This window comes from Rhopalosiphum maidis, chromosome 2, assembly GCF_003676215.2.
Source record: "Rhopalosiphum maidis isolate BTI-1 chromosome 2, ASM367621v3, whole genome shotgun sequence".
Taxonomy (NCBI): domain Eukaryota; kingdom Metazoa; phylum Arthropoda; class Insecta; order Hemiptera; family Aphididae; genus Rhopalosiphum; species Rhopalosiphum maidis.
This window is the reverse complement of record NC_040878.1, coordinates 67,321,342-67,338,027: the sequence shown is the minus strand read 5'-3', so window position 1 is coordinate 67,338,027 and position 16,686 is coordinate 67,321,342. Positions and strand designations below refer to the sequence as shown.

At 25.1% G+C, this 16,686-nt stretch overlaps 3 protein-coding genes across 6 annotated transcripts; 2 read left to right on the top strand and 1 right to left on the bottom strand.

Moving 5' to 3' along the window:
• Positions 1-876: 876 nt before the first annotated feature.
• LOC113552957 (ubiquitin-conjugating enzyme E2 L3) lies at positions 877-4,297 on the top strand. Its single transcript, XM_026956018.1, has 4 exons — positions 877-1,226; positions 3,299-3,394; positions 3,479-3,665; positions 3,752-4,297. Exons 1-4 carry the CDS (start codon positions 1,200-1,202, stop codon positions 3,904-3,906), a joined length of 465 nt encoding a protein of 154 aa, XP_026811819.1. The 5' UTR covers positions 877-1,199; the 3' UTR covers positions 3,907-4,297.
• A 4,213-nt stretch (positions 4,298-8,510) lies between these two features.
• Positions 8,511-10,067, bottom strand: LOC113554332 (POC1 centriolar protein homolog B-like). Of its 3 annotated transcripts, XM_026958130.1 has the most exons (8): positions 9,893-10,067; positions 9,645-9,822; positions 9,475-9,583; positions 9,124-9,418; positions 9,019-9,062; positions 8,866-8,958; positions 8,676-8,798; positions 8,511-8,619 (listed from the first exon to the last, which is right to left on the bottom strand). In XM_026958130.1, exons 1-8 carry the CDS (start codon positions 9,954-9,956, stop codon positions 8,584-8,586), a joined length of 942 nt encoding a protein of 313 aa, XP_026813931.1. In that variant the 5' UTR covers positions 9,957-10,067; the 3' UTR covers positions 8,511-8,583. The 3 variants fall into 3 exon arrangements, with proteins under 3 accessions (XP_026813931.1, XP_026813929.1, XP_026813930.1); XM_026958128.1 differs by having other exon boundaries at positions 8,866-9,062; XM_026958129.1 differs by having other exon boundaries at positions 8,866-9,062; positions 9,899-10,066.
• Positions 10,068-10,865: 798 nt separating this feature from the next.
• Positions 10,866-16,475, top strand: LOC113552370 (vacuolar protein sorting-associated protein 53 homolog). Of its 2 annotated transcripts, XM_026955238.1 has the most exons (17): positions 10,866-10,880; positions 11,279-11,383; positions 11,462-11,647; positions 11,709-11,923; positions 12,308-12,428; positions 12,490-12,635; positions 13,122-13,337; positions 13,401-13,563; positions 13,622-13,818; positions 13,897-14,139; positions 14,239-14,388; positions 14,455-14,580; positions 14,641-14,719; positions 14,811-14,959; positions 15,748-15,903; positions 15,969-16,128; positions 16,222-16,475. In XM_026955238.1, the coding sequence occupies exons 2-17, from the start codon at positions 11,297-11,299 to the stop codon at positions 16,375-16,377; spliced, it is 2,550 nt and encodes an 849-aa protein (XP_026811039.1). In that variant the 5' UTR covers positions 10,866-10,880; positions 11,279-11,296; the 3' UTR covers positions 16,378-16,475. The 2 variants fall into 2 exon arrangements, with proteins under 2 accessions (XP_026811039.1, XP_026811038.1); XM_026955237.1 differs by lacking the exon at positions 10,866-10,880 and having other exon boundaries at positions 11,022-11,383.
• The last annotated feature ends 211 nt before the right edge of the window (positions 16,476-16,686 follow it).

The window sequence follows — 16,686 nt, the reverse complement described above, 5'->3', positions numbered from 1 at the left end:
TGAAAATCTATAAAACCTAGGTACCTATACATTTTTCTTATTTACATTTAATTTTTTTAGAAAATTAAAAATTGACACTACAATTTATACAAGACAAAAGTTGCAATGACCGTACAACTGAATCGTTTTGTAACGTATCAACTCTAAATTATAAAAATTTTGCTAAATAAGATAATTTTTATTATCTTATATATTATTACGATATTATGCTTTAGTCAGAATAAATATAAAAAAATATATATATATAATACCATTCAAGGGCGCCCATCTGTCAAAACCTAGGGGGTGACAATCATAATCATAAGTAAATTTTCGTAATATTATCATCAGAAAAATTAATTTATTATTCATAACTAAAAAAATAACAATAAATCTATACTAGGGGAGTGACATGTCACCCCCTTGCACCCCCTAATGGGCGCCCATGATACCATTGATTAAAAAATAGACTAGGTATTCTGTATAATCAATAATAATATTTAGGTACTTAAGTAGTAGCACGGAGCCATGGACTAGTAGGTACCTTAACCTTAGGACCTTAGTCTATATGGTAGGAAGTACCTAGTAATTAGAGTTATTTATACTTTTATTTTTAACAAAGAAAAATACTTAAAAGTACCCTACAGGCCTATAATGCATGTCACGCGTAATTTATATAGTTCAGTATAGAATGTTGACATAAAAAGTTAAAAGTTAAAAGAGTTCAAAGTTTGAAAAGTTGTCGTACGGCAGATGGCTGTATGGCTGATTCACAGTGGTGATTTAATTTATTGCCATCAGAGAAATTTAGTGCCGCCAGACCTGTCTGCACTGGCGTAGAGTGCGTATTTTCTGATTATATAAAAAAAAAAAACAAAAAGAGTGAGAGAAAAAGAGGAGAAACTAAAATCGTGAAGAGTCGTGAAGTCATCGAGATCAGGACATTCTGGTGCCCACCAGACTATTATCAAAGGTGGAAATTATTTTCATTCATTTTAATTTTAATAATAAATCTGCTGTTGACGTTGCTTATGCAGGGCCCGCCGTGGGTTTATTAATTATTTTAAAACATCCGAACAATTAAAAATTGTATTGATATGAATGTGTTGTGATTATATGATATACGTGCAAAACTACGAACACGGCCTTCGTTTTTAGATTTTACAGTGTACACAATTTGTCTCGTTTCGTTTTTCGTCTGAAAACATAGTACATAGACTATGGCCGCCACGAGGAGACTTCAAAAAGTAAGTACAATAAATTACAATCTTTATTGTAATATGTAGATATTGTATATATGTATAACTGATTAAATATCTAAATGTTATATATGTGACATGATGATCATTGCAAAACTAATAACTATAGTATTGCCTGTGCCATTGTGTTGCTATAAATTTATAATAATACTAACATAGTTTAAATATTATTCTGTATTTACTGCACTTGGCATTTATCACATTTATCCATTTTTGTTGATCATCAATTTTATCATTGACATGATCGAAAAAAATTATTATTTTGTGATAATCTAGGTACCTAATAGTTAAATAACTGAAAATTGACTAAATTATAATAGGACACTTAACGCTTACTCGCCACAGTTGGTTTTTTCTGCACAATCAATTTAATTATATAATTAAACTGATAATTTTATATCTTATGTAGATTTTGTATTTTAAATAATTGATCATTAATTATTTTTTGCCTCATGTTCAAAACTGCATCACAAAAATTATAAATCAGAAAATATAATTCATTAATTTCATTAATTATCTGTTATTTTTATTAATAGATTATTAGCGTCTTAAATAGAAATTGTCTATCTTATTTATTGTCTTGGTTTCAGTTTTTAATTCTAAATACTTAGTATATATTGAAGTTGTAATTATTCAACTAATAATTATGTTGTTCAAAATACATTAAATTAGACTTAAAATAGTATTTAAATAATATATAGAATGTTTATGCTGCATCTAAGTAATTTGAACGTAAATTTAAGTACTTTAAAGGTATTGCATATGAAGTAATTTACAGGGCTGGTGCTACAAATACTGACATACTTGGCAAAACCGTGTATTTGTGTATTTTAAGTAATTATTGATCAGTAACTTGTGTCTGGATTTCTAGCATACAAATTACCAGTACTTATCAATTTAAAATGAAATTAATATTCTTTATCGGAATTTACCTTTAATATATATTATAATGTTTAAGTTACTTTTTTGATATGTATGTTTAAGATATTAAAAAAAAAATTTGATTTACCTAAACTATAAGTTCTAGGAAAACAATTATAATTTATTTACCTAGTACCTACGTAAAAAGGTATATTTATACCTAATTAATTATTTGATTACATGTATATTAATTTAAGTTAATTGCTGTCATAAAAAACTAATATATAAGATATATTTCTTAAATAACCTGTTAAAAATGTTAGGAGCTGGTTACCAGGGTGCTTGCTATAAATAGGGGTGCCTCAATATATTTAAATTTATATATATAAATAGTAATAAATAATTTTAAACTGAGAATTAAAAAATAAATCTTTTTTTGATGTACTTATTTATTTAAAATATAATTTTTAATTGTTAATAATTTATTACTTCTATGGTCGTTTTTTCTAAAAAAAAAAAATTGATTGATTATTTTGAAAGGAGGGAGGTGCATACATACGGTTTTGTCTAGTGTGTCAATATTTGTAGCACCAGCCCTGTAAATTACTTAATATGCAATACCTTTAAAATATTAATTAAATACATTTAAAGGTATTTTACATTTTAGTCAACTTCATCTTGGTTTATCCATTGTTTATAATATTTAGTTATATCAAATAAAACATACTATTTTTTGAAAAAAAAAAATGCCTTAGAAAATTATGAATTAAAATTTTGAAAAATGGTCTTTTTATAATTATTGATTTTCAAAGTATGAAACATGAGTAGATACATTATATTAATATGTATAATTTATCTTTGCACTTGATGTTTAGTGTTTTCATTTTATATTAACATTTATAAAATTAAAAATCATTAGCTTATTCCTAAAATACTCCTCATAGACTTTTTATACTAATTAATAAAGATTGTGTGTGTAATTTCTAAACCTATATGAAATAAAATAAAAGTACCTTAATACCCATTAGATTAATTTACCACTTAACTATCTACATAAAATATTCACTTATCTAAGTAATATATATTAAGTCATAAAAACTATCTTATAGGATTATAATTTTAAATTTTATTTTTATTACTTAATATGTTTCTAAGTTTCATAATTGATCATTTATAACCAGCTTAGTTTCTTGTCTTAGGAACTTGCAGATATCCGTGATTCTGGACTAAAGTCATTCCGTGATATTCAAGTTGATGAAACAAACATATTAGCTTGGCAAGGCCTGATTCTACCCGTAAGTATATAAAAAATAAGTATTGTGAACAATAGTTTACAAACATAATTAATTTCAATTATATTGTATTATTTTTTTTTTCAGGAAAATCCCCCATATAATAAAGGAGCATTTAGAATAGAAATTAATTTCCCTGCAGAGTATCCATTTAAACCGCCTAAGATCAATTTCAAAACCAAAATCTATCATCCTAATATTGACGAAAAGGGTCAGGTTTGTCTGCCAATCATTAGTGCTGAAAATTGGAAACCAGCTACTAAAGCTGATCAAGGTATCTATTTTTGATTTTTTAAAACTGTTTTTTTTTGTATAACAACATAATAAATAAATTTTATTTTAATGTTATGACATTTTCAGTTATTCAAGCATTAATAGCCCTAGTCAATGATCCTGAACCAGAACATCCGCTACGTGCAGAATTAGCTGAAGAATATTTGAAAGATCGTAAGAAGTTTTTTAAAAATGCTGAAGATTATGCCAAAAAGTTTGGTGAAAAAAGACCATCAGATTAGAATGTACACCATGATATTTTATACACATGAGTGTCGTTGAACTATGATCAACACCAATTGCATTACACACAATAAACAACGACAAACAGCAACAACAACTTATCACCAATACGTGTAATCACACAATATCGAGCAATTAGTTGAGATTACAAGATTGTAACCAATATTTCTATCACTACAATAAACACTATAATTTGAATAAAGGTTTTATTTTTATGGTTAGAGAAAACATAAGCGTTAATGTTTTAATTATGCTTTTTCTTATTTAACGTATTTATTAAATGTTAATTTTTTTCTCAACTAAAAATGTACTTCAAGTATAAATAATTAATATGATATAAATAATATGTAAAAAGTATTAATAATTAAAGAAATAAATTTTTTTTGAAAATATTTTGTATATATTATAATAATATATAATATTTATAGCTGTCCCTGTGCACTTTGTCACCTGTACAAAAGGGTAATCGTCAAAAAATCCGTTTTCAAGTCGGACAAGAAGACCGGATTCAGTTTTTAAAGTTAGTTGGACTAAAGTCCGAAAATACAAAATATTCTATATAATTAATATTTATTTTCAAAATTTAAAAATGTTTGTAGACATTATATATATATTATTATACACATATTATTATATATATTTCTATTTTCTTAATTCCATTTATGATTATATAATTTATTAGTTTATTACAACATATTAGAACAACAATATCAAAATGTATTTGTAACTAAATACATTTTAACAAACAATGAATTTTATTTTATTTATAAACACGTCAATCTAAACAAAACTAAAAAAAAAATAGTATATCATAATTGTTATAATAAAAATATATAAATTTGTCATTATATAGGTACCTAACTGTATTACTATAGTGGATTTCCGTTATATTTTTGTTAGTTATACGAAAAAATTATAATATGTGTACAGCATTTTTAAATTTTTAAAATAAATATCAATTAGGTACATAAAATATTTTATATTTTCGGACTTTTTGTCCAACTTATTTTTTTAAAGCGGACTTTTTGTCCCTTGACATTTCGTCCACGATTTGTACAAAAGACACCCGTGTTAAGTTTGGTTGCCTATAATGTTATCATTTAGCGTAGTTAAAGATAAAAACTATTTTTGGATCTCTAATTTGGTGTTTAGATGATATTTCTGACATATGAATTTTACATAACTGTTCCGCCTAAAGTTGCATTTTTTCAATCGATTATGTATCATTCGTTAAAAATAATCTATTATTTGAATAATTGATTAAATAATCGCACAGTCCTAAGCATAATAAAGAAGTAATATATTGAGGTTATTAACTAAGATAAAAACTAAGCTATCTTATGACGGAGATAAAATTACACACATTGATCATAATTTCATAAAAATTGGTTGAGTAGTTTTTTAATACATCGAGAACATCATACTCGTCAAACACCAAATTGTTATATATAAGATAAATGATAATAATATATTAGTTAGGTATTTTCGTATTACTAGGTATCTATTTTTATTGAATATTACTTAGACTTAATTTAATAAGCGATGCACTTGGGATTTTATAACAAAATATAAATAGGTCTATCACTTTAATTCATGAATTATCAATATATCGCCGTCTACACAGGTATTCAATTTACACGTTAAGTATTAAAAAATATATGTAGAGAGCCACCCTTTACAGCTAGGGGTATGAAAAATAGTTTACATCATTCTCTCAGACGTACAGAATATACACACAGTATTTCATGAAAATCGGTCAAGCCGTTTCAAAGGAGTTTGGAGACATACATTTTCCTTTGTGACATGAAATTTTTATATATTAGAATATTAAATATATATATGAGTAGATACCTATTGTAAGTTTTAACACAGTTAGTTTTTCTTAACATTTTTAGAAACCACATGAATCCACATTCAACAATGTTTTCACAACCAAATATTTTTATAAATAGACTGAAAGAATATTCATCTACCCTTTATAATAGTTCATCACTAGGTACTCACTACAAGTTTAAAATATTAGAATATTTGTATCTACATCTTACTTATTTTAGACTGACATGAAGTAAAATTAATGACTTAGTAGAAAAAGTACTCAACATTATTTTTGAAGTTATAATAAATTGATATCAACAGGTTTTTAAAAATAAAAAAGGAAATTTTACTTGAGAATTTTGTATGTTAGTGGAATTTATGAAAAGTTTCAATTACAAACATCAATAATGATATGATGCCTATTAAAGATATTGGTTGATAATTATTATTTTTTAAAGTTGACAAATAACGAAATTATTTATAATTAATTCCTTTACGTAATTTATCCCTTTTTTTTACACGCGCGGTATATTTTATACACTAATTTGGTTTACACAGAAATCAATGTCGTATTGTATAATATACTATATACCTACATAATTTATATTATAATGTAATATATTTGAGTTTATTTAATTATAAAAGAACAAAGTGATACTTAATTTTGTTTTAAATCTAATTATAATGATATATAAAAAAATTATTGGTGAACGAAATTTCATACATGAGTAAATAAAATTTTGTTTACAAATACAAAAATAATATGATACGTAGCTTGTTTGTGCTGCTATAAACAACGAATGACGTCTGAGTCTGAAATGGATTAATAACTATTATGTATATGATAAAGAAAGATTAGATTAGGGGAATAATTATAAACAAATACCTATGAACCAAAGTAAAACAAAATAATATATAGAAATATTAGTTTACACCAGCGTGTGTAGTTAAGGGTTAAAATACTAAGCAGTTTGAACAATAATTAAAGAATGTGTAGAAAATTTCCATAGATATCTTTAATTATAAGATTCTTCTTGTAAACTTTAACTTATGTGTAAGTAAAATTTTACGTGGAAGGTGTTGAAAAAATACGGGTAATTAGTGTACTTATGATTTAAATATAGATAAGTGTTCACTATGAAAACTTAATTGAATTTTTGATTTCTTGAGGTTTCTGAAAAATTTGATAAATACTAGTGTGCGCTACAACATACAAGGCATCTACTTATATTATTTCATCTCTGAAATTTGTAAGAAAAACATGTACACAAAAATAATCAATATAAGTATTTAACTTCTATCAATGCTATGAACTTATAATTATGAGTGAATACTAATTAATTAATTTTTAACACTAGAAATTAGAATTCCAGATTTCATTCGTGGAATACAATTTTCATTAAGATTTGTCTATTGGTTTAATCTTAATAATTAACTAATTAAGTGAATATTAAATTAATTTAAATATTACAGAATGATAAAAAAATGAAGTAATTAGTCAGCACACTTTTATTCTTGAGAAATTATTGCATTCAAAAACAGTTGTGAATAATATTTGAATAAGATGTTACTATGAAAAAATTACTGATATCGCTAATATAAAAATTATTTACCCAAGGCTACTAAGTAATTTTAAAATTTGTGATTTTTAAAACAAATATCACATACAGAAATAAGAAAAAAAATCTTAAGTTAGATTTAGTTATAGAAATTAAAATGTAAAACTGATTTTATAGTTAACTAAATTGTTAAAAATATCTTCTAGTTTTTTACCGTTACATTTTATTTTTGTTTTGATCTATTTTATGGTTGATATATGTACTATATTCAGGGGCGTATACAAGAGGTGACGTGGAGGTCAGATCCCCCCCTTTGGATTTTTATTGTTTTTTTTTTGTTTTTGTTTACATTATGCAATATTTTGTGATATTATGATCTATCGATCTATTGAATTATGAAAATTTTCTCAATTCGAAATACCATTATAATTTTATTTTATTTGTAGCTAAGTAATGTTTATTTAGTTGAAATGTTCAATAACGACTATGTTTTTATTTTATTATAGCATATCTTATTACTTATAAAAACAATATTTTATATATAATAATATGTATGTATGTTCGACTAAAAGGGCTATACTTCCACGTGAGCCTGTGTTTAAAATGTTATCTGATATTATCGTTGTTATTACATTATGAGAAATAACTAATGAGATCATTATCACTATGGGTTTAGTTCACCGCGTATAAGTAGTATACTAGTACATAGTACGTACCTACCATTTATTTATGTGAAATCTAAAAAAAGACACTCACGGGATTGTTGAAAATATGTAAAAATGTATTTTTTACAGGAACGGCTAAATGGCCTAACATTTATGCCAGTTTATAAAAATATTTAATTATAGCAGGAGTTTTAGACTAACTAGCAAAAAAAAAAAAAAAATAGAAAACTAGATTTGTTAATTTAATTATTATTTATTTTATTTATACATTTAATGATGTAGCATTTTATAATACAGACGTTTTGACTTTATGGATTATTGAGGTGTTATATTGTGTTTAATGTGAATTTTGAATCAATTCAAATTTCATTGTTCACCATTTGTTTTTATATTTTACTATCAAAGTAAAAAGTTTTGGGAGGGCGGGGGATTTTTCAATTTCCCCTACCATTTAGCTTTTTTTTTCGATCCCCCCCTTTCAGAAATTATGTATATGCCACTGTATTTTATACAAAATAAACGGAATTTTTTTTAAGTAACTATAATTTATTAATGAATAAATAATATATATAAATGTACAGAAAAATATTTTTATTTAGTACCACATAAATATTGGAATGTAAAATGTATAAAATCTTTAAATTTTCAGTGTCTCTGTTTTCCACAAAGAAATCTGAAAAATAGAATGTCATATAATTATTATTATTTGCGTAAACTAATGTTTATTACCTCATTGTCAAAATGAAAAGATGTTGTTGCAAGTAATTTATCGTCTGAGGAAATATTCATTGATTTTATTTCACTAAAGTGATCAATTGAATACAAAAATCTCCCTTCATCAGTATCGTAAACCTGAAATTGAAGAACAATAGTAACTAATTATTAGGTGTTTAGTGTTTAATTTATGTTAGTAAATTACATTTAATTTTTTATCTTTTGAAACCGAGACCAAACACGGAGTCCTATATTGATATTGAACACAATTTACTTGACTAGTGTGTTCACTGTATTTCTGTAAAACTTTTAAAGCTCTCAAATCAAAAATTTGAATAGACCCTAGTTTTGTACCCACCGCTATTGAGAATTCTTCTTTTAGTGAAAGTGATTCTGCAAAATCTAGTAAATGTATAAAAATATTTTAATTTTAAGTTTTGATTAAAGTTATTTTTATTATTACCTGGACTCAAGTTATATTTTATAACACATTTTCCTGAACAACAATCAAAAACTTGTATATACGAATCTCTTGAACAGGAAACGACAAGTTTATCTTGTTTGAAAAACTTTGCTACATTAACCCAATTACGATGAAACATATTACTAGCAACAAACTTATTAGAATGACAATCCCATATTTTAAATGTTTTATCATTGGAACAAGATATTAAATAATTATTGTCGACAGAATACTCGACATTACGTACACATTGATAATGACCTCTGAATTCAGTTAACATCTTCAAACATGAAAACTAAAATACATCATTATAAAAAAAAGAAATACTCTGCAAATATGTATAAATAATACTTTAAAGTTCCACAGTTGAATTTTTCCGTTATCTGAACATGTAACTATATGATTTCCTGAATAATTGCTTGCCAAACTTGTAAGTCTACTATTATGTTCATATCTTGATCTTCAATAAGTACACAAAAGATTAAAAGACTACTTAACAATTTAATATTTTTTTATACTACTTTATAGTTTTTAAATCAGCTTTGGACCAATCATACACATATAAATTATTAAGATTGTCTAAAGATACTAATCTCTGAGTTAGACCTAAATATGATAGTTTTGTTGTGTGGCCTTTTGTCTTCAGGTTTAGCCAATGAGACGGTTTCAATGCTAAAGTGTATTCTGTGTAGTCCAAAACTAAAAAAAAAAAAAAATACTAAGTAAAATATATTATAAATGACTTTCAACTATAGAATCATTATCTGACCATTACCATTGGACGGTTTGAAACTTGTTGTATTCCATTTCAAACATTCAATATCAGAAGCCATAATTTATATAATTATTAAACATTTAAACATTTACAAAAATATGTATGTAATAATGTAACTAATTTTTACTACATAATTCAATAAACAGGAAAACAATACAAAATTAATTATTCAAACATACTGTGATTTATTGGTATTTAATAATGTTGATACTTTGATAGTATTAAAAGAAGAAAATCTTAATAAGTATCTAAAAATTCTAAAACAATTTGAAATAATATTTTAAATTATTTACTATTTAACAGTAAAAAAAAAAGAGTGATAAGAAATGAATATCCAATCAGAAAGTTGTATTAGTTGTAATACAAGCACGGCTATAGATAACATATTTAAAAAAAAATGCAAGTAAAGAAATAAGATGGCACCACAGCTGATATATATAAAAAATTATATTCTGTGATAATTTGATATCAGTTATATTTGGTATATTTTGTTCCACTGAATAGTTGTTCCAAAGTTAAATAGTACGATTTGAATTAGTTTTTTTATAAACTTAATATGCATGTAAAAAACAATTGTTCTTGTGCGTCATTAATAATTTTTTACAGATATTAGAAAAATTAAGTTTTATTTATAAATGAAATAAATTGTCAGACATTTTGATACCGGAATATTGTTAATGGACAATTATAGAAAAACACTATAACAATTATAAAATTTCAAATATCATAACTCATAAAAAGTCAATAATATACTTAGAAAGTTGTATTATATGTAGGATATAGTGACATATACGATAAACATTATCTGAAAATTTTTCGTTATTTTCGGTTTCCGATTTTGAATTATAAAATCGTTTATAGAGAAGTGGTTATTTTATAGGTGATTATCCAATGTAACAACTTTGAACTTCAAATGGGCCATAAAAAATACCGTCATTTTATAGTAACCTTTTTTTTTACAAAGTTATATTTTACAAAATAGGTAATATTATGTACTAGTACAGTAGTACTATACAAGTAGGAAAGTTGTAAATTTGTTTTAAATTACATTTAAGTAGAAATTGAGCAGTAAGGAATCCTTATCATTTTTCGGATTTTACACATGATTTAAGATAGTACTATATAATAATAGATAATAATTTGATATGATTTTCAATTTTTATCATACAATAAGTTATAATATTTATTTAGTGGCATTGACTATTTGAACCCATTGGTCATTACCCAATACCCATTTGGCATTTTGGCATGTTCTAAAATTTGTACATGAGAAATTAAGCTTAGTCGTTTGACTTCTCTGTTGCTCTGTGTCATGTGGTATTGGTTAATACAAAAATATTAAATTTATATTATTTTGAAATTATAAATTATAATAAATAGGTGACTTACATTTTAATTATGTCAACCATCAACGATGAAAAAATTGATTTAGGTAAAACTGAAACATTGGTGTATTCGGTAGAAGTACAAAAAGCAATAGATGAGGTAGACTTTGATAATATAATATACACATTAATTATATCATATTGTGTTCAATATTTAAAATAATATTGTTACTTATAGATATTGCCAAGTGATGATCCTCTAGATAAACCAGATTTTGACACAATAGACTACATCAACAATCTGTTTCCTACAGAACAGTCGCTTACCAATATTGATGATGTTATTAATTCGTTAGAATGTAAAGTAGACTCCATAGATAATGATATTCGATCAGTTATTAGAGGACAAATTGAAGTTAACAAGGTATAGTTCATCATAAAAATATTTAAACATATATTAGTATTGATAATAATTGTCCATATAGGATGGTAAGGCTGAACTTGAAGAAGCCCAACGTTATATCAAACACCTTTTCAGTCAGATTAGAGAGATTAAACAGAAAGCTGAACATAGCGAGGAAATTGTTAAAGAAATAACGTTAGATATTAAACAATTAGATTGTGCCAAAAAGAATCTCACTACTTCTATTACAACACTAAATAATCTGCATATGCTTGTTTCTGGTATTGAGTCACTGAGGTATGTTAATTTTCTACTCATATTTGGTGTCTTTAGTGTTTGTTTATCTAATAATGTATTTATCAACCTAATCTTACCCATACCATAATATTTTCCTAAGTATTTAAATATTTATGGACTTAAATAAATTCAACTTAAACAATTTGTACTTGAATTGGCTATCTTAAGTTTATTTAAGTAACACATACTTTACTTGTTTTTAGTTTTAAATAAACCAAAACAGTTGAAATATTATTAAATTGTTAGTTGTTTGATATAGTAAGGAATGATTTCAAAAAATGTTAATAAGGTACTATTATTGAAGCGACAAAAATATTAAGACACACTCTCTCTTTTAGTATATATATATGTATATATATTTAATTAATTTAAAATTGTGTATAGAGGTTTGACTACAAAACGTAAATATGGAGAAATTGTGATGCCTTTACAAGGTGTAACTGATGTTATGAAACATTTCAAGAATTACACAGATATACCACATATTGCTCAGTTATCTACTGAAGTAACTATTTTATTATTTTATTTTAAAATAATTTTTATAATTTATTTACTTACTGTAATAGGTAAAACAACTACAAACGTCATTAGCAACACAAATAATGGCTGATTTTCGTGAGGCATTTTCAGGACCAAATGCAAAGAATTTTATACCTAACAGACAAATGACTGAAGCATGTTTAGTTGTTTCAATCCTAGAGCCAAAAGTCAAGTATGAACTTTATATATTAAGAGGACGTCTCATACGCATGTGTTGTCTCCATCTTACACACATACGACATAATAAATTTTTGTTCACCAGTTTCAATAGTGTGCTTTTAGTTTTAATATTAGAGTGAATTGACCTATTATCAAACTTTTAGGTAAGATCATTATCTGTGTTCTCTCGTTGGCTTTTTATCATATTTTAATTTTTAGGTGAGAATGAAATTATTAAATATTTGAAAATGTTCATAATTTACTTAAAAATTAAAATATCGTAAAAAGCCAATGAGAGAACACAGATAATGTTCTTACCTAAAAGTTTGATAATAGGTAAATTCACTCTAATATTAAAACTAAAAGGACATTATTGAAACTGGTAAATAAAAATGTACTATGTCGTACGTATGTAAGACGGAGACAACACATGTGGGTAAGACGTCCTCTTAAATATTACGAATATTTTTTATAAAATGTATATATTTTTATTTTTCAGAGATGAATTATTAGAATGGTTTATAGATCTTCAACTCTCTGAGTATACACATTTATTTGATAGTACAGAAGATGTAGCCTGGTTAGACAAGCTCAACCAACGATATGCTTGGTTTAAACGACAACTTTTACAATGTGAAGAAAAATTTAGGGCTATGTTTCCTGTTCAGTGGGAGTTGTCTGAAAGAATTGCAGTTGAATTTTGTAAAATCACTAAGTATGTAAAATGTTTTATTTATAATCATTCTTAGTAACTTGAAACCAAAAATGGTATTTCTAGGAATGAACTGTCTAAACTGATGGTTAAACGAAAAAACGAGATTGATGTCAAGCTTCTACTATACGCAATTCAAAAAACTGTTGCATTTGAAAATTTGATGGCAAAAACTTTTAATGGCAATACTATTGTTCAAAATCATGAAAAATCATTGAACAATATAACTGTTGGTGTTTATATTTTATTAATAGATGAACTTAATCTATACAATTATTTTGTTTTAGAAACAATCGATAATTAACACTGAAACTGAAGATATCCTTCAACCATTTTCAGAAGAATTACAAGTATCTGATGTGTTGGAAAATATGCCATCGCTAACAGAAAAAAATGAACCAAAACAAAATTCATCTCCATTTTATGGTTTAATAAGTGATTGTTTTCAACCATTTCTCTATATTTATATTGATAGTGTAGATAAGTAAGTATTGAATTTAAGTTTATAAATATTATTAAAAAATACATATTTGAATTTTTAATTAAATTTATTTGTTTAAAGAAATCTGTCTGAACTGATTGAGCGTTTTGTAAGTGACAATAAGATAACATTAGCAAAAGAAAATATTGATGATCAAACAGCTAGTGTTCTACCAAATTGTGCTGACTTATTTTTATTTTATAAGAAGTCACTAGTACAATGTACTGAACTCAGTAATCATAACCCAATGCTTGCATTAGCAACTGTATTTCAAAAATATTTAAAAGAATATGCAACTAAAATACTAGAAGTCAACCTTCCAAAGTATAAACATTTATAATTTTAATTTGTTTTAAATTTTACATAACATCTAGTATCATAAATTAATATTTTTGTTATACTACATTAAAAACTAATTTATAGAATAAGTCATCCCGCTACTTCTCTAACTACAAATGTCTCAAATATGACCAAAGACCTAATTAAGGATTTACAACTTCTTCCAAGTGGGATGACTGAAACTAATGTTAAAAATATAAATTGTACACCACAAGAATTAGCTAAAATATGCTGGTAAGTAAACTGCTAAAAATTAAAACCATAAACATATTACACATATAATATTTAATTTGTTTTAAGTATACTAACAACTGCCGATTATTGTATGGAAACAACACAACAGTTAGAAGAAAAATTAAAAGAAAAAATTGACCCTTCCTTAGTCGGAAAAATTAGTATGATCAATGAAAATGATTTATTTCAAAAGTAATAAAGTCATCTATAGTTTATAAATATATATTTCATCTTATTTTATTTTTGTTTCAGCATTATTTTTATGTCTATTAATCTTTTGGTTCAACATCTAGAAGCTGATTTGGAACCTGCATTAAATAATATGACCAAAGTAAATAATATACATGATTGATTGGCTTGTGTAGTTCAACGTGTATATGTGTTATTTTCCTAATTTTTATTAAAATACATATTTCTTTAAGGTTCCTTGGCAAAATATTACAGCAGTTGGTGATCAAAGTGAATATGTTTCAATTATGACCACACATTTAAGAGCCGTTGTTCCTATTGTTCGAAAATATTTATCAACATCCAGAAAATATTTTACAAAGTTTTGTATTACTTTTGCCAAGTAAGTTAATAAAATCGATGTCTATTCTAGCCATTGCTTTTAAATTATGAACTAATTACATTTTATTAGTTTATAAACTTTTAAATTATACTTAGTTAAACTTTATTATAATTTATACTTTTCTGTGGACTATTACAGTGCGCAAGTATTTTTATTCTGTGGAGGCAAACCTAAAAATGTATCAGACAATATCCACCCACCACATCATTGATAATCTATAATTCTAAATAACTATGTATAATACTTTATGAGTTAATTATATAATATTACATTTATAATAAATTTAAATGAGTATAGAATAGATATGTCCATATACATACTTACTACCAAATAATTTTTTTGGGGTGCAGTCATGAGGCCTCTGTGGCCATGTTCCAGGAAATTTGTGCTTTTGGGACTATATAAATATATTTATATATAGCTATGAACTTCACCATTTTATGACTGACAATTGATATCCCCTTTTGAATGACTATAACTTTAATACTTTATATATATTATTTTTGTAGAACTGTGGCTAAATAATAATCTTACCGATAGCAATAATTTTTTAAATACTAAAGTGTATTACTGAACTATTTGTTTAAAAGGCATACAATATATAATTATTAATTACTTATGAATTGTAAAAATTTTTTCATTTTTATTAAATATTCATTGGAATCATTACTAAAACTGTTGTGACTTCTACCATGTAGTATATTGTGTTAATAGCACTAATAACAATAATAAGTACATCGTGCATGTAAACCAATACAATTTTTAACAATATACATTTTAACTTTTAGTTCTTTCATACCTAAATTTATACAACATTTGTATAAGTGCAAGCCGTTATCTAATATTGGTGCTGAACAATTATTGTTGGATACACATTCACTAAAAACAATTTTATTAGATTTGCCATCGATGAACCTTGATGATAACCGTAAAGCTCCTGCCAGGTAATAAAAATCAAGAAAAACGTTTACATTTATAATTTTATTGTTGTGTTGTAATTTTATTTCAGTTATACAAAGGTTGTAGTAAAAGGAATGACAAAAGCAGAAATGATTTTGAAATTAGTAATGGCTCCGACTATAAAACATTATACATCTTTTGTTGATCAATATTTAAAACTATTACCAGAATCTGATATGACAGAATTTCAGAAAATATTGGAGATGAAGGTCTGTGATTTTTTCATTCTTTTTTTTTTTTTTGGATGACATTATGTATGTATTATGATGTATTTTAAATTAAATGATTCAATTGTTTTACAGGGTTTAAAAGCAGCTGAACGAAATGAGCTTTTAAATATTTTTAGACCTAGAAATCCAACTGGTAGTTTTGTTACAAGTACAGCTGCATTGTCTAGTTTGAAACAATATACTAGTCGCATAAAAAAAAATTTGATATCTAATTCTAGCAATAATTAGTCTTTTGTATGTTGGATGTAAAAATATTTTTGTACATTCCATATCTATATATATTTATTTATATTCCTTTTTACAGTATTTATAAATTATATTTTACATAATCTCATTTGGATTTATAAAAATCATATAGATCTTTAATATATTATAGATGTAATTACATCATGTTTGTATAAAGTATAAGAGATTTAAATTTTTTATTTTCAACATTAAATATTTAATGCAGTTATTGTTTAATGAAAGACAACTAATTATTTTTATACCTAATGAATATTAATTTAAGTGCAAAATATAAAATTATGAGTACTAACT

Coding starts and splice junctions, on each gene's coding strand:
- LOC113552957 (XM_026956018.1), top strand. CDS start 1,200: ATGGCCGCCACGAGGAGACTTCAAAAA. Junction 1,227..3,298: donor CCACGAGGAGACTTCAAAAA/GTAAGTACAATA, acceptor TTCTTGTCTTAG/GAACTTGCAGATATCCGTGA. Junction 3,395..3,478: donor GGCAAGGCCTGATTCTACCC/GTAAGTATATAA, acceptor TTTTTTTTTCAG/GAAAATCCCCCATATAATAA.
- LOC113554332 (XM_026958128.1), bottom strand. CDS start 9,956: ATGGCTTCTGATATTGAATGTTTGAAATGGAATACAACAAGTTTCAAA. Junction 9,584..9,644: donor GCTGATTTAAAAACTATAAA/GTAGTATAAAAA, acceptor TACTTATTGAAG/ATCAAGATATGAACATAATA. Junction 8,799..8,865: donor CAAAAGATAAAAAATTAAAT/GTAATTTACTAA, acceptor CTTCAATTTCAG/GTTTACGATACTGATGAAGG.
- LOC113552370 (XM_026955238.1), top strand. CDS start 11,297: ATGTCAACCATCAACGATGAAAAAATTGATTTAGGTAAAACTGAAACA. Junction 11,648..11,708: donor GACAAATTGAAGTTAACAAG/GTATAGTTCATC, acceptor TTGTCCATATAG/GATGGTAAGGCTGAACTTGA. Junction 13,819..13,896: donor TATATTGATAGTGTAGATAA/GTAAGTATTGAA, acceptor ATTTGTTTAAAG/AAATCTGTCTGAACTGATTG.